The sequence below is a fragment of the Stegodyphus dumicola genome, chromosome 5 (genome assembly GCF_044657685.1).
Source record: "Stegodyphus dumicola isolate Sdum_Otavi_A_Nest chromosome 5, ASM4465768v1".
Lineage (NCBI taxonomy): Eukaryota > Metazoa > Arthropoda > Arachnida > Araneae > Eresidae > Stegodyphus > Stegodyphus dumicola.
In genome coordinates, this window is record NC_140772.1 from 146,540,602 (window position 1) to 146,567,683 (window position 27,082).

General features: G+C 32.1%; 1 protein-coding gene and 1 long non-coding RNA gene across 30 annotated transcripts in view; one reads left to right on the forward strand and one right to left on the reverse strand.

Annotated features, from left to right (window-relative positions):
• Window positions 1–26,030, reverse strand: part of LOC146997287 (uncharacterized) — a 53,614-nt gene extending 27,584 nt beyond the window's left edge. For 3 of the 20 annotated variants that reach the window (XR_015041267.1, XR_015041268.1, XM_085817161.1), the window contains exons 1-3: window positions 25,891–26,030; window positions 11,431–11,544; window positions 637–756 (exon numbers count right to left, since the gene is read on the reverse strand). Coding sequence is in view for 7 of the 20 variants with exons in the window: in XM_085817161.1 (XP_085673287.1) it covers window positions 637–661 (25 nt within the window). In the remaining 13 variants the exon portion in view is untranslated. Of the gene's footprint in view, window positions 1–636; window positions 757–1,152; window positions 1,500–11,430; window positions 11,545–13,125; window positions 13,758–13,944; window positions 14,748–15,401; window positions 15,955–20,025; window positions 20,206–25,890 lie in introns of those variants that run through there. The other 17 variants (XR_015041264.1, XR_015041263.1, XR_015041265.1 and 14 more) reach the window with 13 other exon arrangements.
• LOC146997288 (uncharacterized) overlaps window positions 16,065–27,082 on the forward strand; it is a 64,979-nt gene continuing 53,961 nt past the window's right edge. For 4 of the 10 annotated variants that reach the window (XR_015041279.1, XR_015041280.1, XR_015041278.1 and 1 more), the window contains exons 1-2: window positions 16,122–16,151; window positions 25,810–26,020. This is a non-coding gene — a long non-coding RNA (uncharacterized LOC146997288). The other 6 variants (XR_015041276.1, XR_015041275.1, XR_015041277.1 and 3 more) reach the window with 4 other exon arrangements.

Below are 27,082 nucleotides of genomic sequence, written 5' to 3' on the forward strand. Positions count from 1 at the left end.
AAAAAAATCAACATATTAATTTTTAATTTTCATTTATTTTAATCATGTAATTTATTAGTTCAAAAAAATTTGCATACGTGGTAATAATTTAACATTTTAAAGTAATGTACGTCAATTTTAGCAGCAAATGCACAAGATAATAATTCTCAAAGTCATTCTTGCAATTTGCTTTTGTCAAGTTTTATATTAATTTGTGTGTTGTGTATGTGAGTGCACATGCATGTACATTTATATATGTGTGTGTGTTTACACAAGAAACAAAACCAAATGCTGGGTATTGGTGACTGGAAGAAAGCATTACTCATTGCAGAGTATCAGTAGCATGGCCATCACCTTGAATCTTGTTTGAAATTTTTAGCAGAGTATCAGTAACAAGAAACAGTACAAACAGAAATGGGAACAGCAGCAACATAACAAAATCCTTCCATCATTTATAATGCCAATCTCATTTGAGTCCCAGACTTCAGGACTACTTTAGATCAGATAGAAGGGGAAAAAGTAACAGGCACACAACAGCCAAATTGTGTCAACTTAGATACTTATTCCTTTTAAAAAATAAGGTATGAAAAAATTAAATGCAATATAAGGTATTTGAAAATTCTAAAAAATTTTAACTACAATTCTTGCATCACATACCTCCATTTTGATTTACAAAGTTCATCGACAAGTCACGATAGATACCATAATAATCATACTCTTCAACAAGTAGCACTTTCACCACTCAAGACCTAAATTTGAGTTAGATTCCTGCAATGACTGTTGAAATAGATGTTATTAGGTTTTTCAAATCATATTATACTTAGAAAGAAAATAACTATAATAATACTGAAATGCCATTAGCTTAAAACTTTTTTTTTAATGTGAAAGGGTATGTACAACAGACATTTCTCTGTCAATTAATGTAATTATCTTGCAATATCATTTTTATTAAAAGGCTTGTGTTACAATATGTAGTTTCCTATTAATACCTATAGTTAATAAAAATCAAAACTTCAATTTGTGTAAAACAACAAATAATTCTCACTGTGTTTTTTTGCACTGCAACTTTGTGAATGTAACCCCCCCAACCCCCCAAAAAATATCTTTGATAAACTACAAAAAATTTGATAATGCACTAATTATCATGTTAGCGAGGGAATACTATATATTAGATTAAGCATAAATAGTTGCAAATCTCTGACTAATCTTGATGCAGAATAGAAAGTAATACAAAGCAAAAATTATGCAAATATTTTTCATGTGTATTATATAGAACTAAAGAAAAATCCAGCAACAATAACAACAAATGATGAAAGTTGGAATATATCATTTCTTCCTTTAAAAAATAAATTAAGAAAAAATCATAATAGCATAATGCAGATGACACATGCAAGCAGCAGGGAAAAGAAACTTTTACAAATTTACTACACATGCAACATAAGTGGCAAATGATAGAAATTCTTAATAAACAATTGTAAAAAGTTTCACACTTCTGTAGATGATATTGGAGCAGACAGTTTCTAGAAAGAGTAAACATGTAACATATAAATCATAATGAAAAATACACAGCATGCAAACAAGCTTTATATCAAACAAGTTTTGATTTAAAAAAAAATAATAATATAACATCATATTAAATTTTCAAAGCCTATAACATGTAATAAGGAAAAAAAAAAAAAAAAAAAGAAACTGAACATACTATAAAATATCCCACTTACGAATCTAAAACTCAACCTTGAAATATATTTATTCATCAACAATTACCTAAAGCATTCAAACTTCCATTAACTACCAATCAGAGTTTAGCAATTATATTACTTAAAAACATGCTAGGGAAATCTATAATGCTTGAAATTAAATGAAATATCAACTCCCCTCCCAAAAAAATTCTCTCATTCATTAGTATCATCATGAAATACTATATGGTTCTCAGGAAAGAATAAACATCCTATAAATTATAAAATGCTAAAAATAGTCTTGCATTTAAAATTAGCATAGAAGTCAATTTAGTATATCAAAAGTAAGTCACTACTTCACTTTAATCATTGATTTAAGACACAAATATTGATGGTACAGTAGGAAGTAGTATCTACAATGACAAGCATTTTAATAAACAAGGCAAGTGCATTAAATTGGAAAAATGACACTGCAAAAAAATAAATGTAAGATTCTAGGCAAAATTCATCCGCCCTTTATAATATTTTTGCTTAGTGTCTCACTTTGAAGTTCAAAGTCATATACTAAACTAAAGAAATTTGGGTACTTCTTCGATATAGCGACCCCCGAGATTGAATCGCCAATCAACTAAGATTTCTTGCCAGAATCTGGCTACGAGTTCTGACACTTCACAAAACGATCATATATCAGCTTTGGGTGCATGTTTTTATACCTCGCCACGTAATCGTATATTATTAGCTGCAAGAGCAAAAATGCACCATGCTGCATTTTTGCTCTTGCAGCCTGTTCTTACATTATTCCTTTCTGATGAGGTTTTTGAATTCACACTGTTTATTTTAAAATACATCCATTGCATTTTTTTTTTTTTTTTTTTTTTTTTGTGAATATCACATTAACATTCTTTAATTTACCAAGTAATGAGGAAGATGCCATATCATTTTTCAAGAAAGAGGTTTTTTACCTGATAAACGAGTATGCAAAAATGGCCACAACATGAAATTTTATGTTAACGATGAAACCATTTGGAGATGCAATGTTAAAAATTGCAAAAAGAAGAAGGGCCTCCACATTGAAAATTTGTTCAGTAGTTCCAGAATATTATTTGTCACTGCTATTAGATTTAGGAATTCTTGGGCAGAGGAGCTGATGTCCATGAAACTGTATAAAAAACAACTTAATATGGGTGACAGCTCAATAAGTGCTGCAGTTGAACAGCTGAACAGGAGCTGCAGTTTACTGGAATAATTACATGAGAGAAAATAATAATAACAAAGATTTTTAAAAAACATGCTTATGAGTATTTTTGTAATATATAATCTGTTGTTTATTTTTACATTCACATTTCATGAGCATGGAGAAATTATAGTTGAAATCTCGGCACAAATCTAAAATCACTAAACATGATTGAAGCCGCTGTAACAAAGTACTAAAATTTGATTATCAAGTAATGCATCACAGAAATGCATAGTATTAAGCAATGCATCATGTAATGCGGAATAAGTAATCCACTTATAAATGGTTTTTGAATGGAAATGTTTAATTTAAAAATATGAGATTTAAAAGGAAACACTTAAAATACAGCAGTCCGGTATTAACTATGCTGCAGCTTCACCTTGTTAGTTGTGCGTTATTATAACACTTATTAAAATGATTAATTTACAGGTGTATTTCCTTTTCTTCTGTATTATCAGTCTTTATACCCTAAATTAAGTCATATATCAAAGATAAATTAGACTCTGTTACTTTAAAACAGATAAATATCTCAAATCAAGATCTCTCAAAGCAACTTATTGTCTCCTCTAGCTTCTCCAGTAATCATGGCAACATCTAAATATATATTCAAGATCCTATCTAAATATATTCAAGATCCTATCACTTTACTTCAATTTAACCATTTGCGCTACGACGAAACTCCACAGTTGCGGTGACATGCACTACAATATAACAAGCGGTAAAGTGTCTCATTTACGCCGCTTTGCATCTGCGAGTGCAATCCAGAGCTGTAACTCGAGAAATAAACAATCTCGTTGTTAGGCGACATGTGCACCACGTTATTTTCACTTTTGCGATAAATGCCTATCGATGTGGTGTTCATGTCGCATGCGGTTTGAGACAAAAGCATCTCGACATGCGTGGCATGTCTTTTTAGCGCAAGTGGTTAATGTGTTTCAGTTCTAGCTTAAGTCAAATTACATTACACAAAATTCTGAATTATTCCCGCAATCAAACATATTTCAAGACATCATATGTTTTCCACAAGAAAATAAATATCCCAAATTCTGTTCTTTTGATTCTATAGAAACATGTTAAACACATTTATAATGGCTATTAGAAAAATCTGGATTTATTATAAAGTCATATATTAAAATCTAATAGCAGTGTTCAAACAGCAAAATGTAAAGATTTCGTCCACTTAACAATTTTTCACGTAATGTATGAAATCAGAAAATTCAAGCAAGTACTACAATAAACTAACTTTACAACTCCCATTTATGCATAATAAATTGCCATATTTTATATCCATTTAAGCAGATATTCTTCTATATAATTAATCATGATTTTGACAAGGCTGTGAAGAATAAATTATTAGGCATTTAAGTTTAAATACCAGTTACATTTTTAAATAAGATCAAATTCTCATCAACTCTATTTCTAGAATGTTAAATAATTCAAATTAAAAGGCAAATTGCTTTATATACAATTGTGTTTTCTCAAAACTTTTGCCTTCTCAAGATTTGGAAAACCCTGAATTAGTAATTTATTTCTCAAGAATCTCATGCTTTTAAAAAATTGCTTCAGTTAAAAACTAAACAAGTCTGCACTGATGTATGTAATAATACATAGCACTAGAAACATAGTAACAGTAATAATATAACAGCAATGCTTCAAATGTTGATAACTTTTTAAATGATAGCAGGTTAAATAAATTTAAAACAAAGATTTTATGCTTTACTTTCTTGCAGCCCTTTAAAAACTGAGTAACAGTGAGATCAGGTGAAAGATAAATTAATCTTATTCTTCATGCGATAATAACACTTGTCAAGCTGTATGGATAAAAATACGCCATAGCATAAGGCAAGCGTCCAAATTTTTGGACAAACTCTGCTTAAGACATTCCTAACATTTACAGAGAAATATGCTTAAAAATAATAGAAAAGGGTGAAGTGCACAAAAAATCGTAGAATACAGAAACAGAAAATATTATTATATTTTACATTTATTCAATCAGTAGTTATATTACAAATATATAACAAGTTATGTTTTTCAGTTGCTGACAATTTTTACATAAAGCGTCTATTGCTTTATCTGCTAAACAGGTCCTGTGTTTAGATACAAAAATTCCAGAAATGGAAAAAATTTTCACATTTTGTGTTGACATTAATTTTATGCACTATGGTGTATTTCTCAGCATTTTCAAATCTCACAGTCATCTACAATATGTTTCTGGTATAGAAAGCTTCTCTAACTTCCCTACCCATACACTGACATCTACATCAAAAACAAACCCTTGCAGTCTTAATAAAACTCTGCAGCAGCATAAATATTATAACACTAACAAATATTTAGACAAAAAGCAACCTCAAGAGATGTAACTAGGCAACTGGTAGGTGTGTGAAATTTTATTTTACACTTCATCAGCACCTTCTCCAAAATCCTGGATAGATATGATTGCATTCAGTCGCAATACAAATCTTGCTTTTTAAAGCAATTTATGGTTATGCTTAATGTTATATCATTCTCTGAAGCTCATTCAAATCTCACATCATCAAAAAGTCTGAGCATAAATAAGAAAATCTTAGATTTCCTTCCTACATCATTCAGTATTTTTTCGATATTTTATTTTTAAGTACCGTAATTTCCGGAAGAAACGCTGCAGCGTTTACGTGTTTAAAACTTAAATTTTCAGCGTGTGCGGCATTTCTACCCATGCGGCGTTTAGGTGTACTAAATATAAAATATTTCCTATGATGGTCATTGTACATAGTTTGGATGGCCTTGTCATTGTGCATAGACTGGTGCTGTTCCCACACAAAAGACCACTCGGTTGATTTTTGCGAACGTTATTTTGTTTACATTCTTTCCCTTGAACGGATCTACATGCCTTATTCACCCTAAATAAGATCTCAGAAAAATAACATTCTTCCCCCTTTCAAATCAACCCATCTCATCAGTTTGAATAGTCTCTCTCCTCTGCCATTCGATGAATCTTCCAGTACCCATCCTCTCCCCACCCCTGCCTTTTCTGCAATTTTTTTCAAAGGTGGATACAACTCCACCTGGCCTTGCAATAATGAACTCTGACATATTTCCCCTTCAGCATGAATCAATTTTTCTTGGCATTCTGCCAGATACAGATCCCATCAGTTTGGGTACAAGTACTTGTTGGATAGTTTTTAAGTAAGAAGAGAGTGGAAAATTTTTGAAAATGTCACCTAAACGGCACAGAAGCTATACTGCTGGTTTTAAGCTTAATGTAATTTCACGTGCTGAGCAAATTGGAAATCGAGCAACAGCTCGAGAGTTTGAAGTTGACGAGAGTTGTATTCGACGTTGGAAGACTGAAAAAGAACTTTAAAATATGCCACAACAGAAACGAGCGTAAGAAGTGATACTGTAAGGTGGCCGAATCTAGAGGACGACCTTGAAAACTGGAAAAAGGAGCAACGAGGAAAGGGAATGTAAAAGCTGTAAAAATTCGCTTACAAGCAAAATTTATAGCAAAACGAATGAATATAATGATTTCAAAGGAGGTGTAGCAGATTTATGAAAAGAAAAAATATTTCTGTGCCTACTAGAACAACAGTCGGGCAACAATTACCAATGGACTGGCAGGATAAAAAGGCATCTTTTCTAAAAATATGTGACAGATATTATTGACAAAAAAAACTTCTTCGGTCACAGATGGATGAAACGCTGTTAGCTTTCGACTCTCCTGCAAACAGAAGTGTTGATGAAACTGGTGCAAAAACCGTATCTGTGCTTACGACGGGGCATGAAATAACGTCATTTACATGTGTGTTCGAATGTGCCACAAACGGTGACAAGCTAAAGCCGATGATCATTTTTAAACAAAAGACTATTCCGAAGAGAGATTTTCCTAATGATGTAATTATTTGTGCAAACGAGAACGGCTGAATGTTCGAAACAATCATGCATGAGCGGCTACAAAAAGTTTGGCAGTGTCGTATGGGACCTTTTTTCCAACCAAAAGGGTTATTGATAATGGATTCCATGGGTGCTCATTTACTTGAGTCAGTGAAAACCAGATGTCAAAAATTGTCTACGACCGAAGCAATAATTCCTGATGGTTTGACAAAAATCTTACAACAGTTAGATTTATCAGGTAATAAATCCTTCAAAGCTGAAGTCCGAAAGCGGTGGGAGTGTTGGATGAGTGAAGGATTGCATACGTATACCAAAAGCGATAAAATGTGTAGAGCATCTTATGAAGAAGTTGCAAAGTGGGTAGGAAGTGCGTGGAAATCGGTAAAAACATTGTCAATAATAGCAAGGTTCAAAGAAGCTGAAATTATATCCTTAGATAAACAGACTGTAAACCAAGAGGATGAATGTGATGATCTGGAAGACTTGGACTTACCATGCTGTTTGGTATTCAGTTACTAGTATTTAAAAAAAAAAATTAATGAAATTTAAAAGCCAGGCCAATGATGCATGATCCCATGTGGAGCAGGAATTTTCTGCTGCAGAGACAATAATGGAAATGTCTTATGGCCTTAACTATGGCAAGCAACTCTTTCCTGGTCACACAGTAATTATTCTCCTGTTTAGATAACTACTTGCTCTATTAGGTCCCAAAATGTTTTCGGCTGTTAATTTCTTGGGACAAAACAGTACCGATACTTTCATTGCTTGCATTTGTGTCGCGAATAAATGGTTTGTTGAGCTGAGAATATGTGTTAGGATTGGAACAGATGTTAGAACCTCCTTCAGGTTGTTAAATGTATCCTCACATTTTTTTGTCCCCGGAAACTTTTGCTTGCTGTCTGTCAGCTTGTGAAGCGGTCTTGCGATATACGAATAGTCCTTCACAAATCTCCTATAGTAGATGCAAAGACCCAGGAAACTTCTCAGCTGATGCACATTTTCGGGGTGTCTCTAACCTTCAACTGCTGAAACATTTTCTGGATCCGTACTCACACTTTCGGCAGAGATGACACGTCCAAAGTAAGTCATTTCTAGTTTATTTAATTTGCATTTGGCGGGACTCAACTTTAGACGGGCTTCCTTCACTTTCTGAAATACCTTTCTAAGATTTTCTAAATGTTCTTCAAAACTCTTCCCGACGATGATGATCATCCAGGTATATCAGACAAGCATCACATGAAAGACCTCTCAGCACAGTCTCCATGAGGCATTTGAATGTCGCTAACGCATTACATAATCCAAGCGGTGTCCAAGAATATCATCAATTCTAGGAAGAAGGCAGCTGTATTTCTTCGCAACTTCGTTTAACTGGAGATAGTCAACACAAAATCTGGTTGAACCATCTTTCTTTCTGATGAGGACGATGGGAGATGCTCATGGACTTACTGAAGGCTCAATGAATTCGCTTTCTTGCATGTCCTTTAAAAGTGCTCTTACCTCTTCCTATTCAGCAATTGGTAGACGTCTTGGATGTTGCTTGATTTGTGGATGATCCCTGATATCAATTCTATGCTGTGTCAAATTGGTTCGACCCACATCAGAAGATATCTTGAAATTCTTGAATGACATGGTCGGCAGTACTCCTCTGTTCATCGCTTAATTTTACATTCTACAGTAACTCCAATGTCATGTTCTCTGAAGATGCGGATTCTGGAGAGTTACTGTTCCATTTAATGCTGATCACTGGAGTACATTCTACAACCACTTCGTCTTTCCTAACAACTCTTGCCTTATCAGTTACATTGGCAAATCTCACTGGGACAACAGTTCTCGACAGGTTGACGAGTGCTGGGGCTACTAGTACCTATTTCGGGGTGTTACAGTTCTTTTCCACAATGCACAGAATGAGAGACCATAACTTTGTAACTTAGATTTTTCTAGTTATTTTGTTTACATATGATTTGTTTATATAGATACTTATTTATTGCATTGATTAATTAGATTTTGAGAAATACTTTTGGATAATATTGAAAAGGCTAAGGCAAAGCGAATGAAAATAAAGAACCAAGAGCCTTTAAATATAAAAATGAAAAAACAAGATTTCTACAAGGCCTTTCAAGAAATAGAGAAATATGACTGCGCTTGCAAGACACCTCTTTTGGAACTTATAAAAATCTATCCTGAAAAGTTAAAAGAAGTAGTCCTAACAGTAACAGTCTTCTTCCTACTCAAGTTAGTGTGGAAAGACTCTTCTCAGCTCTCAAGTTTATCAAATCGGATCTAAAAGTCTCATGTCCAGAAATTAATCCATGAACCATTATGCAGTCCAGAAATAATTGTCACTGTTTTTGGAATACAGAGGGAAAATACGCAATAAGTTCTGAATAAGCAACATCATCAGCTTTATGCGAGTCATACGTTATGGACTGATCTATAAATAATGCAGTCCAGAAATAATTATTACTATTTTTGGAATATAGAGACGAAATGCCCAAATTAAAAATGAGGAATTAAGGGGTTACTGATAATTTAAATTATAATTTTGAATTACATACTTTTTTATCTTATCCATATTATTAAAATATGTCTATTTTTATTTGCTTATAACATTATCTCCTCCAGAATGACAGGGAGTTGAATTTTGTAAAAAGTACTGTTGGATTCCAAAAATTCGTGAGAAGCCATTTTGACCATTCTCATCTTCGTACGACTTTAATAGCCAAGATATTAATTAAAAACTCTGAAAATGCTAATTTTCACTTTCATTTTTCCAAATGCTAACAATCTCGCATGCTGGAGATGCAAATTTTTTATTAACAAACTCTATGATTTTAATGATTTGAAAGCGAGCAGTGGCCATACTTTTCGAAATAAAACAGATTTTAAAGTTTTATGCCAAACATTAAACACATTATTATTATATAAGGCATTGAAGAATTAATTCTGACATTGAAGAAAGCAGAATATTGCATGTGACATAACAGCATGTCAAAAATGTTTCGTTAATATCAACATTTAAAATAAATAGCAGCTGCTAAGCAACTTTTTTGTTCTGGGTTAGGATAATTGACATGATATGTTATTGCCACATTAATTATTTTGATATTGAGAAAAAGTTGTTACATTACATTAAATTTAAATCATGATGTCATACGTATATACTATGTATTAACTTAAAGTGTCAAAAGTTTTGGCCCCCCAAAAAATATTTACCATTTGGTTGTTGCTTGAAGAGACTGAAATACAGTCAAAAGTCGTTAATCCGGACTCGTCGGGACTTTGGCGATTCCGGATTATCGATTTTTCCGGAATATAGATCATCAGTTTAAATCTGGTAAGATGGCATGCAGAAATTATAAAATTAAAAATATGAAACCGTAATTTATGAAATAAAGAACAATTATGATCTAAAGGGTATCAAAATTTACAAAAAAAAAAAAAAAAAAAAAAAAAAAAGCTTAATATTTCTTTGTTTACTTCATTAAACATTTCTTTCAATGTAAGTTGTTTAAGTTGCTTCATTTTTTATATGATAATACATTCTCTTTAATTCTTTAAACAGACATAATTTCTTGTTCAGTTACAAAGTTCCGCTGTTCAAGTCCTATAATTGCTGTGTCGAGAATACCGACAAATTTATCAATTGAAATTTTTTTGTTTTCAATAACCTCTGTCACTTTCTTCGCTGTCGGAAGCGAATTATAATGACGAGGAATTTGATTTAAATCATATCAAAGATGGAGTACATCGAGATGAAATACTACATTTAATAAGGAATTATAAGCCAAATAAAATAAAAACATCTGCCCTGAAGATAAGGATAGTGCTGACAGATCAACTTCCAATTCATTGCGTGGCGCCGCAGCGTTAAAGATAAACAAAGTTTAGATAAACAAACATTAAAGTTTAGATAAACAAAGGATATGCCTTTATCCAGTTTTTGTAGCAATTCCACTTTTTGTTTAATGAACTTCGAAACATACTTTCGCTTTGTAGATCATTTACATATTAATAAATATATATCAGAAATTCTATTTGACATAATCGAAAGTTCAAGCTTACTTTTATAAATTTGCTCTAACAGTCTGCAAAAAATAATAAGCCGGATCCAATTCGAAGATTGAGGAACAACGCAATCTGCAACATTAACTGAAATAGATAATTAAATAATTTTAGCTTAGCTTATACCGTCCGTTATACATTAAACGTGCACTCGTAAACGTATTTTGCGCACGCGCACAAGCATATTCTCAGCCGTAAAGGCCTTACGTCAACCCGACGCATGCGCAGAAAGTTTGAAGCTTTGAGGTCCGGATTATTTGTGAAGGAATTGAATGTCCCTCTTCTTGTCCTTGGCGGTGGAGGATACACTGTTCGAAATGTATCAAGGTGTTGGACATATGAAACATCTCTTTTAGTAGAGGAAAATATAGGCAGTGATATTCCTTATAATGGTAAGAATGTATAATAATTTGTAATTTTAGATCATTCCGGATTATGGGTGTCCGAATTAACGACTTTTGACTGTAATTTCATTCACATTGAAATGTTTTTATACACTTTTCTTCAGCTGAACATAGAACTTAGAAATTTTGCTTTGGCTGCAGCCCGCTAATACATATATGTATAAGATGTACTAGAAATCTTCCTGGCTCAGCTAAAACATACCTATTTGGAGGAACTTCTTCATCGTTGTTGTCATGAGGATCATCTTCACTTGTCCAATCTTCATTAAACTCAATTCCAGGCCAAAAATCCAAAATTTCTGTTAAATCAGCCATTCTAACAAATTAAAAAAAAAAAAAAAAAAGGATTCCTCAGAGAGAAAAAAAAAAAATCAGAGCAACAAAAATCACTGTTTAATGCTGAAAATATACAGAAAGAAAAGTACTTTTTTAAAGAATTAAATGAATTAAAAAGCTAAACAATATCTGGTTTTTCATTTTAATTATAGCAAAGCTAAGTCTACCTGCTAAGGAAGGGATGAGGGAAACTGAATCCTATCTCATACACTCAATTAGCCTTAATTAATATCTGAAAGCCTCCGGCAGTACAGAGGATATTTTTTATTTTCACTTTTGTGAATTTATATGGCGATGGCAGTATACAGATTCTTTGGGATGTTAAGGAATTCTATGCGCTACTAGACACAGAAATTTCTAAATAAGTAAGTCGATATTTCCTTTTTGTTACTGTACATATTAGACATCATGTATTTCTATTTTCATGTTATTTCCTTGTTTTATTTTGATTTAAAATGCAGTTTATTGAGTTTATAAATTTTTTATGTTTTGGATGTTATTTTACTTGGAAATAGGAACAGTGCCAACAAATCAGCAAATTTTTTTTTGCCTGAAATAGAAATATATTTTTTAAGCCCTACCTTAGCACATTTTAATATTAAAAAGTGAGTCATCAGCGAGATATGAAACAATGTGTTACTATGTTATTAACGTGTAATACAGACAGAAAAATTAAGACTCCATTAGTCATCGGTGCAAGTAGAAAATCTCGTTGTCCGAAGGGTGCCTATTATAGCAATAAAAATGCTTGGATGACAAGAAGGATTTTTAGAGATTTACTTATGAAGTGGGAAAAAGAACTTCAGTAAGAAAAAGTGGTACACTTATCAGATAACTGCACTGCCCATCCATATGATCTCTCACTGAAGAATATAAAATTAGTTTTCCTTCCTCCTATTACAATTTTCATTCTGATCAGGATGTTATATAAGCATTGAAGACCCATTACAGGAAGGAAGTGGTTTAAAATGTTATTAATGAAATTGGTACTCTTCTGTTATCCAATCCAGATTTATGTATGTATGCACAATATGTGTATACACACATACATATATATACATACATGTGTATGTGTGTATAGACAAATACATACATATATACATACATGAACACATTCATACATACATCTCTCAATCTGGTCCTGATAACAGAAAAGTACCATGAAATTGATATGGCTGACACAGTTTGTTCTTCTAGAGAAGCTGTTAAGTCGATTTCTCTTTTAGATGCTATGCATGTTATTTTAAATGCATGGGATGAAGTAACTCCCAATTGATTTCAAATTGCTTTAAAAAAGCCAGCTTTCATCCAAAGCAAATTCCTGGAAACTCTCGAGATGTGCCAGAAGACAAGGGTGGCGATGAAGAAATGCATGATGAGACCTGCCAAAAAAATATCAGGCTGTGAAAAGAGTGATGCAGAGATCATCCAAGTTATCAGGGAAAACAAAGGAATCAGTGAAAATGAAAGTGAGTTGGAAGATGAAATTCCAGTCCTGTACCAACAGCAGCAGAGTCTCGACAAAGCCATTAACAATTTTTAGAAAAACACTTGAACTTACAAGTGGAGATACAGAAAGTTACTAGGAAAGTCATGTCTTGGGGAACACCCTTGAAATGCTACTAACAAAAAAATATGCAACACGCTCAAATGGCTAAATTTTTAAATGGCTCTGGGTTAAAATTTACTCTACAGTACCCCTTGGCGAATCATTTCTTTTTTGACACCAAGATCTTCGTCAGGAAGGATCTATGGTGATTTCCTGTTATGTTTTACCACCAATCCTCGAATTCCATATCACAGATTATGTTCTTACTGCATTAATATAAATATTAACAAGACATAGTGCACAATAAAAATTAAGCTTTATTTAGGAACTTCGCGCACACTGCCCGACAGCCTGCCTCTTTCGCTCTGCTCGCTACTCGTAAGAAACTTCTCCTCTAGGGTTGCCACACTTATCGGAGGGCGCAAGGCGCACTCCTTATCGCCATCACCACAGATCTACACCAATTTCAAGATGGTGCCGATCTTTCCCCCCGCTACACAAAACCAAAACAAGAAGTCAAAGACTTACACAAACTCGGTGTCCATGTACACATCAACCTATTTTAACTTTGAAAAAAAAAAAAAAAAAATCAGAGAATTGCACAAACCAGGCATTTCACACTGCCTTAACTTTGTCCATGAACACATCGACCTATTTTCACTTAAAGTTAAAACTATCATGTTGACCAGAAAAAATTTGCCGCTGCGTTAACTCACAGAGATGAACAAATAACCGAAAATGCATATTTCCTAACACTAAACAACAAATCTTTTAACAAAAATTAACATACGGAGACGAATAAATAAATGAAACGTCAATTTTTTAACATACCTTTTTATCATGAGCATACTTTCAAGCTTCCCACCACCATCTTCTCCATCTTCCATGTAAGCAATTCAATTAAATTTTTGGTTGTTTCGGCTATCTGCTGTTAATGGTGGATAAATACACATAATAGAACCCAAACCATCAACATTCATCCTCTTACTTACCTCAGACATATTCAAATGATGGTACCCACATCAAAATACAACACTAATGCACGTGCAACTGAACACATCAATTGAAAAGAATGGTAAGTATAAAAAAATCCCGGTCCATACTGAAGTAATACTATTACAAAAAATAGCCAAAATCTCAATTTATCACAACACATTTGGTGATATTCGCAGAAAAACGGCTTCTTAACGATTAAAAAAAAAAAAAAAAAATTCTCCAAGGCAAGTTTTGCCAACATTATCAACATTACGGTTACCAACATTGGGGTTTTTAGATTTCACGAACAACCAATACTACTTTCTGATTTTTCCAGAAACCAAGGGATACCGTACGGTAAAGACCAGCTTGATGTCTGATTATACTTACATAATGTATCGATCAGTGTAATGTTGAAATTTACAGTTTTTCTGAATTGAAATATTTTTTTGTCATCTACAGAAAAATAATGAAGATTTTATAAAAAAGTGTTCAACTGTAGCTCACACATTAAACACCAAATCAAAATAGAGTACGAACTGATGGCAAAAATAAAATCGAAATAGAGTATGAATTGAGAAATTTTCAAGTAGTGAATGAAAGCTTTTACTGATCAAAGTACTTTAAATCCGGATAAACTTGGTAATGTACTGTAGATCAAAATAAAATTAAATTAGACGTAAACATTAATTGATTAAACAGAGCTTGAACCCTGATGTGAACATCTACAAATATCTCCATTAGATTAAGATAATTCAGATCAGATGATGTTTAATAAAATTAATAAAAAATACAATTCAAGTATAATAAAATTTAATAAGAAAAATTATTCTGAAAATCACTAAAGGTGAAAAGATCGAATTAGCACAATTTAAGTTTAATTCATTCAATGAAATTTATTCATTTCTGGGAAAAATGTTCCTTAATAAAGGCTAAAAACTGAAAACTGGGAGATTTGGTAATATACCAGGAGACCAGAAGAAAAACCACAGTTGGGAGCTGTGGTTTATGAATATAAAAAACTATTTTTATTCAAATCCTGGTTGTACATCAACATTTTCTGTACTTTTTGTTGTTTAATTTATAAAGCAAGTTAAGAAATCTAAATAAATATACATATGCATTTTTCAAGTACTGAAAAGGAAGGGCATGATGAGAATGATCTTCTAGCAATGACGAAAGGGGTGGAATAGGGCAAAATAGGTTGAGAACCACAATGTTAGATCTTTTATGTACTAGTAAAAAAAAAAGGCTAATCTTTGAAATATGGTAACAGGTAGTTTGGCGACATTTTGGTAAGGCGATTGTTGTACCTCTCACATACAACGAGAATAAGTCTGGCAACAGCTGCAGGAAGAAAAACTTGGCAGTGCTGGAATGGCAACAGCGGATGATATTCTATAGATTTTAATATTTTGATTTTGAGTCGATGTTTTTTGCATCTTTTGCGATACTATTACGTTATAACATTTGAGTTTTGGGTGAATGAAATGGAATCCGCTGTCCCGCTACGGATATTAGTAAAATATATTTAGAAAATTAGCTGCATTGGAAAGGATGAAACCTTGTGTTTGAATTAGCGGTATTTTTCCTGCTAAAGTTGCGTCGAGTTCAGAATATTATGCCAGGCTTATTCACGCTGGCGCAGATAAGTTCAAATTTTGTTTATTGTATTTATAGTGTATAACTTGCAAATATATGAATAGAATTCTATTAAATAAACATTTAAAATTCTGGAATGATGTTTCAAATTTTAGATGTAGAGTATTCAAATTGCTATGTCGGAGCCAGTGGCAGTCAGGTGCAAAATAAAATTGTTTTTGCTCCACGACATAACAGCGATAAAAGTTACTAGCTAGGACTTTATTAGTGTACATGGATAAAGTCAAGAGTGTGCGCAATGCCATTTTGTGCAATTCTGGGATGCTTTTTTAAGTGAAAGTTGGTTGACGCGCACATGGATGATACCGTGTATGTGCAATTCTTAAAAACGCGGCAAGCAGTTTGCGATTCTGCACTTTCTCCCAATTTCGCACCTAATCTTCGTCATGATTAAGCATTTGGTACAACTCTAATATACGCCCTAATTTCACCAAATGTGGCGATATGTGTTCTGCGATGGTTTTTGGCACGATTTCGTGTTCTATGGCAACCCTGTTGACGTTGAAAAATCTTTCGCTGGAGCTCGTTGGTTCGCCTCTGTGTCTGAGAAGATGGGAGGGAAAGATAAAATGGTAGTTGTTGAATTGAAGTTCGGCAAAAGGAAATATGATTGTGGCTATCCTGTTGAGGGGTAGTGGGTATTTGGAAGTGTGGAAAGACGGTCTGGGAGATTATTTTTAATGGCACTGCATGATAGAAGTAGGGATTTGTGATTTTATTTATTTGTGAACCATAGTATAAATTTTCTGGATAGTGTGTCTGGCTGTCATGTAAATACGATAGTGATTACGTGGCGGCATGTTAAAGGCGGTATGAAATTTATATTTCTGCTATTCGAAAACGCATTAATTCATGGTAAGTGCATTTTATTTTATCCTTGTTCTTATTTTGTAGAATGTTATGTTCATTGGTTCTTTAGTATGAATTACTGTCGTTATCGTTGTTTTTTTAAATTGTTTGAAATTTATTTTAGTTTATTTTGTTGTTTAGTGTCTAGACTGTACAATTCGTAGATGTTTTTTAAAGTTGAAACAGAACTCTGTGTACATGGTATTATTTGAAATTTATTGTTGTTATGTTATTTTATTAAAGCGAGGAGTGCGTAGATCGTAGATTCCTTCCTTGCCTAAATTGTGCAATTCGTAGAATTTTTTTTAAGTTTAAACAGGATGCTGTGTACATGGTATTCTTTGAAATTTATTGTTGTTATGTTAATTTATTAAAGCGAGGTCTGCGTAGTTTGTAGATTCGTTCGTTGCCTACATTGTGCAATTCGTAGATTTTTTTTTAAGTTAAAACATGTCGTTGTGTATGTGGATTCTTGTCAAATATTTTTGGTTAGAAACTTTACGTTTTTGCTATCTAAATTTTTTGTTTCAGATTTTTAGCTAAATTGTGTGTTCAAAACGTAGTTTTTGCATGTGCGAAAACCGCGTTTTTGGAGACATTTTAGGCTAAAAGTTCAAAATGTAGACAACAGATTTAGATAGTAATATGGCAGCGTGAAGGGCAAGAAATTTGGCGACTTGAGGGCGCATATCAGAGTAGTTCCAAGCATTTTTGTTCCATAAAAGTTCTAGTATAAGCGTAATTCGGCTAGCAGATTGTTGGAAAAAATGTTGAGTAAAAAAAAAAAAAAAAATGGCCTTTACTTCGTGAAAACAAAACTAGCAGGTTGCTGTAGCAGGGTTGGTTGCCAAATTTTTGCCAAAAAATTGCCAAGTTGCCATAATCCAAAGATTAATTTAAAAAAAAAATAAATAAATAAAAAAGAAGTTTGAAGCTTTCCGGGGCATTCAATTATTATTAAATGAAATTTGTTTACATCTAATTAGAATTTCGAAACACTTCTGCAAAGAACCAAGCAAATGTAAACATCGGGAACTTTGGCGATAATAGTTCAAACCTGGTAATCCGGCGGATTCAACCTATTCGCTTGTATGAAGGTTGCAGCCATTCCTCTAACATTCATTTTGTTGAATTATCACCCTCGTTGTTCGCATTTGCCGATTTAAATTATTCTTCACTTATTTATAATTATTTTTTCGTATTTTCACGTTGCTTCACGCTGCTGTTAGTCTGGTCCGAATGCAGACATTTCGTTCTTCGCTTTGTGTATGGCCCCTGAATATGCCCATGGGTTATTTGAAATAATTGATTTGTGAATTATAGATTATTGATGTTTCTTTAAATACTAAGTGCAGATAAGCTGAAAGAAATGAATAATTTATTATTTATTATGAAGCACAATAAGTAGCACACACAACACAACAATAGCTAGAAATTACTCAAAGAAATGCAGATATTAAGTATTCCTTCTTAGTATGCAAAATATATTGTGAAGTTTCTCAAATACCTGTCAGGGTGGACCCTAACTTAAAATTCAGCTAACTGCTAAATATCATAGCTGATTCATGACTGAACTTTCAGGCTTTCTGATCTGTGTTTATGTACAGTGGACATGGGCTCTGAAATATCTTAAAGAATTGGCTTTCAGGGTTCGTATGGTCCTTAAAAGTCCTTAAGTTTTTTTGAATCGATTTTTGGTCCTTAAAAGTCCTTAATTTCGACCAAAATCGAGAGAAGGTCCTGAAATTTAATCTGAAATTTCTGTCTGTTTTTATGACTGCCATTTTGAGTGTGAATTAATATTTTGGAGGAATATTTTTGGAGCTGATAATCTTTTGGTTATCTTTTGAATGGGTTCATGGGTTATAATTTGTTCCTATTTCTAATATAAATAGTGGGATACTCAAGTTTCTGAGCACGAAGTGAAACATAAGCATTTCGAAATTATTTCATTTTTTATAATGAAGAGTTCTTAAAGAACTTTTCACTTTTTGGGGATGTGAATTTTTTTATTAAATGGTTCTAAATTTGCCGATTTATCAACATTTTGGCGATTTTAAGATCAGTTTCTATAGAAAATTTTTATTTCCGAGATCTGGGAATTTTTCAATGATATTTTTCAGAACATTGTAACATTGATAAATTTCATTTAAATAATGGTAATATTTTGGAATTGTATTTAAGAAATAACATTAAAATAAAGCATTTGTATTTTTCGCTGTCATATTATAAAGTTCCATTTTGGCCACTTATTATGCAATATTTTTGAATGTGAAAAATAAGCAAGGTATAATGCTGTAAAGCACCTTTTCTGAAACATTTCTTAGCAAAAGCAAAATAGCTATGTAATTAATTAAAAATCTATTTTAAAATTTTTTATGGTATTTATCGAGTTTTTCCCATGTAATTGTCTCAGAGTATTCAGAATTCTCAGAATATGCATCAGTTTTCTCCAGAGCTTAATTTGCGACCAAGCCCACAGGAGCCCAGCTCCGGTACTTCTTAGTTTTGCAGTTAAATCATAATTCTACCCGGAGCCCTACACTTCTTTTATGTACCTGAGCAAAATTTCAGTAGAAATTACATCTTGAAAATTTTATTTTTACTAATAAAATTATATTAAAAATCATATTAAATTTTAATTTATCTCTTCGTATTTTGTTAAATTTTAACTTGCACTATTTACCGTATTTGACGGCATGTAAGACACACTGGCATATAAGACGCACCCTTATTTAGAAGGCCACACACATGTAGATGTAGAAAAAGTTATGTGTGTCTAGATCTTTATCCGGGCTAAAAATAGCATTCAGTATTGAAAGTGTCCTTCATGGATAAGATGCAGGTAACTTTTTTGAGACCAAATTTAGGAAAAAAAGTGTGTCTTATATGCCGTCAAATACGATAATTATTTTAAGCATTGATTAGTGAATTATTTAATTTTTTAATTATTAATGATTTTATTAGTCATGCTGTTACAGAATTGGTAGGGGTAATTTTGCTTTAGGATTTTAGACATTGCAGCTTGGAAAGTTTAGAAAGATATGAAGGCAAGATTGATAGACCCACGATTACAGAAGATTCCAAAAAAATGTGACAAAATGAAAAATGTCTCGATGGTATTAACACGCAGTTTCTTACTTTATGGAGAACGTCTGGAAGAAAAGTGAAAACATTGGTTTTATAGTTGAAAGTTTTACTTCTGATACTAGAATCTTCTTAACATTTTTATCTTCCTTTATTTTCTCTACTTCTCATTAGACATGAGCATGGAGAATATCAGAAATGCTTCTAATCTTATCATATGGACAGGCATTATAGAAAATGTTTTTTACTAATAAAGAAATTGAAAACTGACAATTTAAAAGATTCATCTAATATGTCTTAATGCATCATATACATGGCTGGCACTAAGCATTTTCTCACCTGATGTAGTTTCTGTGGATCTTAAATACTGCTTCCAGTGCCTGTTCTAAATGCTAAAAGTTTTGCCATTTCTAGATTTTGTTGCTCGGTGTGTCAATAAATTCTGAAAATTATGCCACATCAGCTCTGTAACCGAACCTTATCATCTATATTTCATATTTCTTCTGAATGTTCATATTACTAAAGAAATAAAATCAGCTGCTTTTTCTATACATTCTAAATGTATTTATTTTATTTAGAATAACAGAAATCTTTAATTAAATCTAAAAATTCTAAAATGAAAAGGAAATGGAGAAGAAATAAACTGAATACATAAAGAGAAAGAAAATTATTCTTCAAAGATATGTACAGTTATTATTATGTAACTTATCCAGTTGTTTACAATTTCAGCCTTTACTCTAATTTCCCATTTCTATTTCCTTACCAGAATGCAAATCACTTAGACAGTTTTTAAACTGAGGTTTTTGGAATGTAAGACAAGAGTGTTTCTGACCTCCACTTGCTCCCTGCATTAGTTCCTGCCAGCTCTCATAATTTGTAATTATTTGTCTTTGCATTACCGTTGCCGACATTTGAGTTTGTTACAACGATAGAGTGAGTTAAATGAAATTAAGTTGCATAGTCTTTGACCGCTAGTTGATATTTTTAGTTTGAATTTGACTCTTCTTGTTTAATTACATTACCACGAGCTGCAGTTGATTTTGTTAGCATAAGAACATGCCTCTATGTCTAAGTTCTTTTTAAATAAGAAGCTTATTTAAACCTTTGTCTGACTTTGTAGTTACTTTCAGACACAGCAATAATTTGCTTCACAACTGTCAGGGGTTTGGGGGCTATTTAACTTTTACCAGATCAAATAAACCCTCTTAAGTACATTGTGGAGAGGTTGACAGGTTAGGAGATAAAACACGCAGAAACTAGTGAGGACATTCTTTCGCATATTGAGACAAATTTATAATTGTTAGTAAAGATTGTTCAAGAGAAGGAAATCGATATAAATTACTCAAAATGTCTGGGAAGGCTTCAAATTAAAAAGATGCATAACTATTTTGTTGAGTGTTGTTGCTACAAAATATAAATGGTTTTGTAGCTTTTAATGTGTAATTATCCTAATATTGTTTTAGAATCAATGTCATAAATTATAGGTATTTTAAACTGTGAAATTTCATGAGATTGTGATTTTACTAGGGCCATTTTTAACAAATATTGTTAAAAAATAAATAAAATTTAATAGTGACCATGTAAATCCATAATGACTGAGGTTATCTAATACCTAATTTAATTACTTATAACTAACTGCTTACCTTTAAAAATTATCTCTGCATATTAAAGCGAGTTATTGCCTTTCATTAACCCTTACCGTGATCACAACATAAAACACAAAAATGTAAAAACTTATGTAAAACTTATTCTTTGCATCTAGTGACACTTAAAATACTGAAAAATAACTTATCACCTCTGATGCTTTATTGGCTTATTAGAACCTTAAAGTATATTATCTGAGTCGCAACCCCTGAAACTCTACATGAAATTATGACAGTAACTGCGTCAGACGGAGCCCAGCTAACTTTCAGAACCTGCCAACCGTGCCTACATCAGGCCTCTCAGGTTTGTTTTGATCAGCAGGTCTCTTTCTAGGCAATGGTGACAACAACCAGTCTTTTGTTATGAATCATGCTGATTATGATTTCATTTTAACCTATGCCCCTTGACATAAAATCTGTTTACTATTTATTAAATCTCTAGACTGAGTGAGTATGTTACAAAATGAAACATTAATAATAATAAAAACATAAAGCTAACTATTTGTAAAACATAAATAAAATGCCACTTATCTTCTTTCAAATATGTCCAATTATTATAAGTGTAAAATATTTAATGCTACTTGATAAATTCCATAAAGTTAATTTTATTCTCACACTTATTAATTATAATGTTAATTAAGCTATGCTTAATAATAATGCATCCTACTTACGGATCTATATATTATTTATAGGATGGTGTTACAAAAGTGAAGTTCAGGCATAGATAATATGTTTAATTGAATTTATTCAGTTCCCATTTGTTCATAGGTCCTTAATTTTTTTTCATTAATGGTCCTTAAAAGTCTTTAAAAGTACTTAATTTCCATGTGCAGAAATGTGTACGAACCCTGGCTTTGAAAATGTGTTTTTGCAGATCTCCCATAAAAGCACCAAGTTGACAAGTTCTTATTCCCAAATGGGTAGCAAAAATTGCTGCCAAGGAATAAAGGAAATGAATTATTAAATCAAGTAAACCCCAAAATTATCAGCCTAAAAACAATAAATGAATAGAACACCACAAGAATGCAGAAAAACAAAAAGTGTAATCAGAAAGGATTCAGATGTTTACAAATATTCACAACAGCATTATTCAAGATAAATCTGCTGCAGTTAGTTTGGAACAAATGGGCACCCCATTGTTCTCAGCTACTGTAGCTAAAATAATATTTGAATGTAAGAAACTTTGATTTTCTAAAATATTTGTTTTTTTATTAGTATTTCGTATATCTAAGGATGGTCTATTCCTGAAGTTATGTTTATTCCTTGAAACTGTATAAAGATGAAAAAGATAGAGTTTTAATAATAATTTGAAGTAATTATTCTACATAATTTTATTTCATATTTTAACCTGCAGTTTAAATAACAATACATATACTGGGTTTACCTGCCTCTGCAAAATCAACTGATATTTGTATTCAGTGGTATCAAGAATCTGTAAGTGGTAGAAGAACTTTTAAGGTATGTTGGGCAATTGACAACACCATCATAAGCAGTGCTGCAGATCGTGCTAATCTGTTAGAAGAAAATTTTAATTCAACTGATCTTTTTTTTTTTTTTTTTTTTTGCTGGAGGAGTTATTGAGGTAACAATGAATAAAATATAATCAGTTTTAAACTTTGCTGAACCAAACATCACGTCATTAGCAGTTTTAATATTTAATGGGTGAATAAAAGTAATTTTTTATAAGACATATTTTCATTAATTTTTTTTCTACTATTGGTTTAGATGGCATCATAAATCTGAAATGCATTCACCTTTCTATGTCTCTTTATAATTTTACATTTCTAATGTTATGGTCACACTGAATTGAAAAAAATAATAAGCTGTTAAAAACAATTTTCTTGTAAATGATAATCACTTATTTCTATTTCTTCCTTATGTCTGCATGAGGTTTGGCTCCAGAAGCCATAGAATATAAGAGGGGGAGGGCACATGTATCCTTAAAAAGTAGTCTTTGTAATATTCTGCTGTTGTATGAATTGCTTGCTTTAATAAAATATATTTTGCTGACAGATTGCTGACAAATGCTGATCTCTTAGTGCTTCTGCAGTTAGGGCTGTTTAACATGCATTGGGCATCTGCAACATACTTGTGTCATTTTATTGGATCTTCAGTAGACAATTTGGCTAAGACTAGAATTAGAATGAAAGTTGAATGGATACTTTCTGCTTGACCATTTCCTCACAGAATGCCTGTAGTTTAGAATATGTACTGGTTTTTTTTCTTTTGCACAGTAATCATCTGGGCAGTTCTTTGAGGTGAAAGCCGTATCTCTGTTTGTAATTATTCTAAAAGGATCTCCAAAGATGAATCTTGGGCTGATGTCAGCTTTACTGATACATCTAGACAAACTTTATAAAAGCATCTACAGGGGTCAATTCTTGTTTGTTTATAGTAACGGTCCTATAAAATCTTCATGAAGTGTGCTTAAAGGTACATTTTCATTGGTTTCATGCTCCCACCTTTTCCTTGCTTTTTGTTGCATAAAATACAACCTACACAATACACAGTAGCTTGCTGTATTCACTTTTTGAAGGTAGGAATGAAAAAAATCTCTCTTCAGTGTATAGAGTTTGATGCTCTTTCACAGCATAAACTGATATTCAAACTCCTAATGGACTTGAAGTGAATTATTGCTTGGCTGAAGATACTGACAAAGACTTCTGATGGTTAAAATATAACCTTTTTATTAAATCAGATCCTTGAACTGCACATCTCATGTTTAACAAAGTCAAACAATGACTTGTCGCAAGCTATCTTAAAAGTCACATTCAAATTCAAATTAAAACTAATCCAGTAATCAAATATTGCACAATTCATTTAATGGGAAGTTGGCTCAAACTTCTCACCAGCATAAAAATTTAAATGTCAGCAGTCACAATCCAAAGCCAGAGACTTTGGATTGTGATCTTATCTGAGATAGTGAGATAGATATAATAATAAATTACTGAGATAGTGAAATCTAGTAAATGTGGCCTCGAGAAGCAGAAACAGGCTTTGTCTTAAAATCTGTAATCCTCAAGTTTTCTCGAACTAGTTTGCATTCTGATAGGGAAATGAAAAGGAGAAGTGTAAATTTCTAAATCATAACTGGTTAAATTTACGTTCTTGTGTAGCATGAAATTTTTGGCTAAATAATTTTTGGCATAGGCATTCCAGACATGATTCTAATGCTAGAATGACATATGAATGTAGAAGAGGATTACTTTTAAAGGGACAGAAGTTAATTGACTTCAGAAAACTTTTTTAAATGTTGCTATACTGTCCATGCTTCGTAGCTATAGCTGTCCAGTCAATTTTTTAAATCACTATGGAATAGCTTTTGCCTACATTTTGTCAGGTATTGAAAACAAACTTGTGTATTTTGTTTGTTACTAAATATAAGAAAATGCATCCTTATTAGATTCATTCACCTATGTATAGTCTTTTACTGCATACATTGGCAAATAAATCTAAATAATTAAACAAAGCTATTTTGAAAGCCATTCATCATAAAAATTCCTAAGTGCCAGAGTTTTTCTTTTGCCATGTCTAGAATTATAATTGTAGGAACAAAATTGTACTGTTAAATTGACTGAAGCTTCTAGTCATCATCAATGAGAATTTTTTTTTATTTTAAATTTATTTAGGTATCATTTATTAACAAGTTTCATTGCATCACAAATTAGCAACTATATATGTAGTCTACTGTTTCTTTTAAATATATTATATTAGGGCTTTTGTAATTCAGTACATGTATGAACGCAATAAATTAATTAAGCAGAAATTACTACTGAGGTTCATGACCAAATGTTTGCGTGCAATAAAAATAAAATACATTTGAAAATTGCTGACAAATACAACTTTCTGGATGAATATTCAACTGTTAACACAAATTTATTTATGTGTCATAAATCAAGTGGATAAAGTAATTGTACATTGGCAGTTCATTCTATTTCAGTTCAAATATTATCTGTGTGAATATTTTCATTGCTTTCCTCATGTACTTCTGTCTGTATGTTGCAAACATGAATGAGTTTAATTTAAGCTAAATAAATAGTGCTAAATAAAAGGAAGCCTCGAGGACTGGATAATCCTTGCATGCATTGTCGTAATCATTTATTTGTGTACCTGAATTTTATTCAATAAGACAAACACAGTTATTTTAAAATCGTAATTGATGACACCGTAAATAAATAAAAACTGATAAAAATTATTATACGTAAATTTACCCTCATACACTCATAATTACACCTGGTTTACTCATCATGGACCTCTTAGTTGTATGCTTTATTTAAATATTTGAGGCTGTTTACCCGCAAATAATAATAACATAATAATTATTTTTGTGGAAATATTTGTGTGGCTTTGCTGAATCTGATTAGAACTTGCTTCATCAAAAAATTTAGTATACAAAAGGGAATTAATGTTTATTAATACTGTGTCTTTCATTGTATATTTAAGGTGGAAATATTTATTATTATTATTTCTTTTATTTTAGACATTTCTAAAAGAAAGTTTCCATGAAGCAAGTCTTGATCCAACATATTGCAATTATGTAGTAGGTGGAAGAATAGCATACCTGTGTTCTGTTCTTGTGGAAGATACTGCTGTTGTTTTCTGTGGTCCAGGCCCAAGAATTCTGGTGGCAGTTGATTTAGATTTATGAGATGCTGTTCCTGCTCCAACTTATTTAATGAAACTTAACTTCAGTAAGTGGACTGTAATATTAACAATAACAAATTTATTTTAACAAAAACAACATTATTGAATACTAGCACACGCATGTGCTTATAGTTACCTATGTAACTTAGTTAAAAGCGAACAACCATATGCTCCCACATCAAGTCAAAAATCATACATACTAATAAGGCAAAAACGAAATAACTTTAGGGTTACACTAAAGCCAAACTCTGCTTGGCGTAAAACAATGCTGCCAAGCAATACTCTTTCAGACACCGAAGACTAAGTAACACCTTTTTCTTTATGGCTCTTTTTATAAAATGGACTGATTAATTTTATTTCTAATTGTTTCTTTAGTTTTGGGATATATGCACATAGACATGCTTTGTCATAATCAAATAAACCGGTTTCTGCATATTACAGAAAACATATTTTTTCTGAACATTGGTGAGATATTTTGAATGATTTGGCGTCTTTTCAGTCAGTGGAAGATTAGCCGAAAGGGAAATTAGTATACTCAGAGCAAAAATTTCTCCCCCTCCCCCCACACACAGAAAGGGAAATGAGGCAGGTTGCAAGTAAATAATACCTTTCCATTGAGAAAATATCTTGCATCTCTACCTGTCTTACTTGAGTGTTAACTTTTGCTTAAGTTGCATGTCTTCAACTGGCTTATATTTGGCAACTATTTGCCAAATTTTGCATATTAATTAACAGCGGTAACTTTTAGCCTCTACAGAGCAGGCTATTTGTGTTTTCTTCTATTTGCATTTTACTCGCGTTCTTACTTGAAGAGGAAAAATTAAACATGTTATTCTATATAATTTTGATTTAAAAAGAATCTAGACAAATTAACTTAAAGAAAGCTAAAATGCATGGATTTATAAATAACTCTCTTCCTTAATAAGTTTTAAAAGTAATTAGTTTATTCAGCTAGCTTGAGATTTCTGTCTTCAACATACTATTTTAAAAAATGATTAGACAACAGTAAATTCAAATTCTATTCCTGGAAGACAGTACTTTCATTTTAATTTGCAGTTATTTAATTAAATTAAATTTCATAGGATAAATTATAAAAAAAAATTTCACTG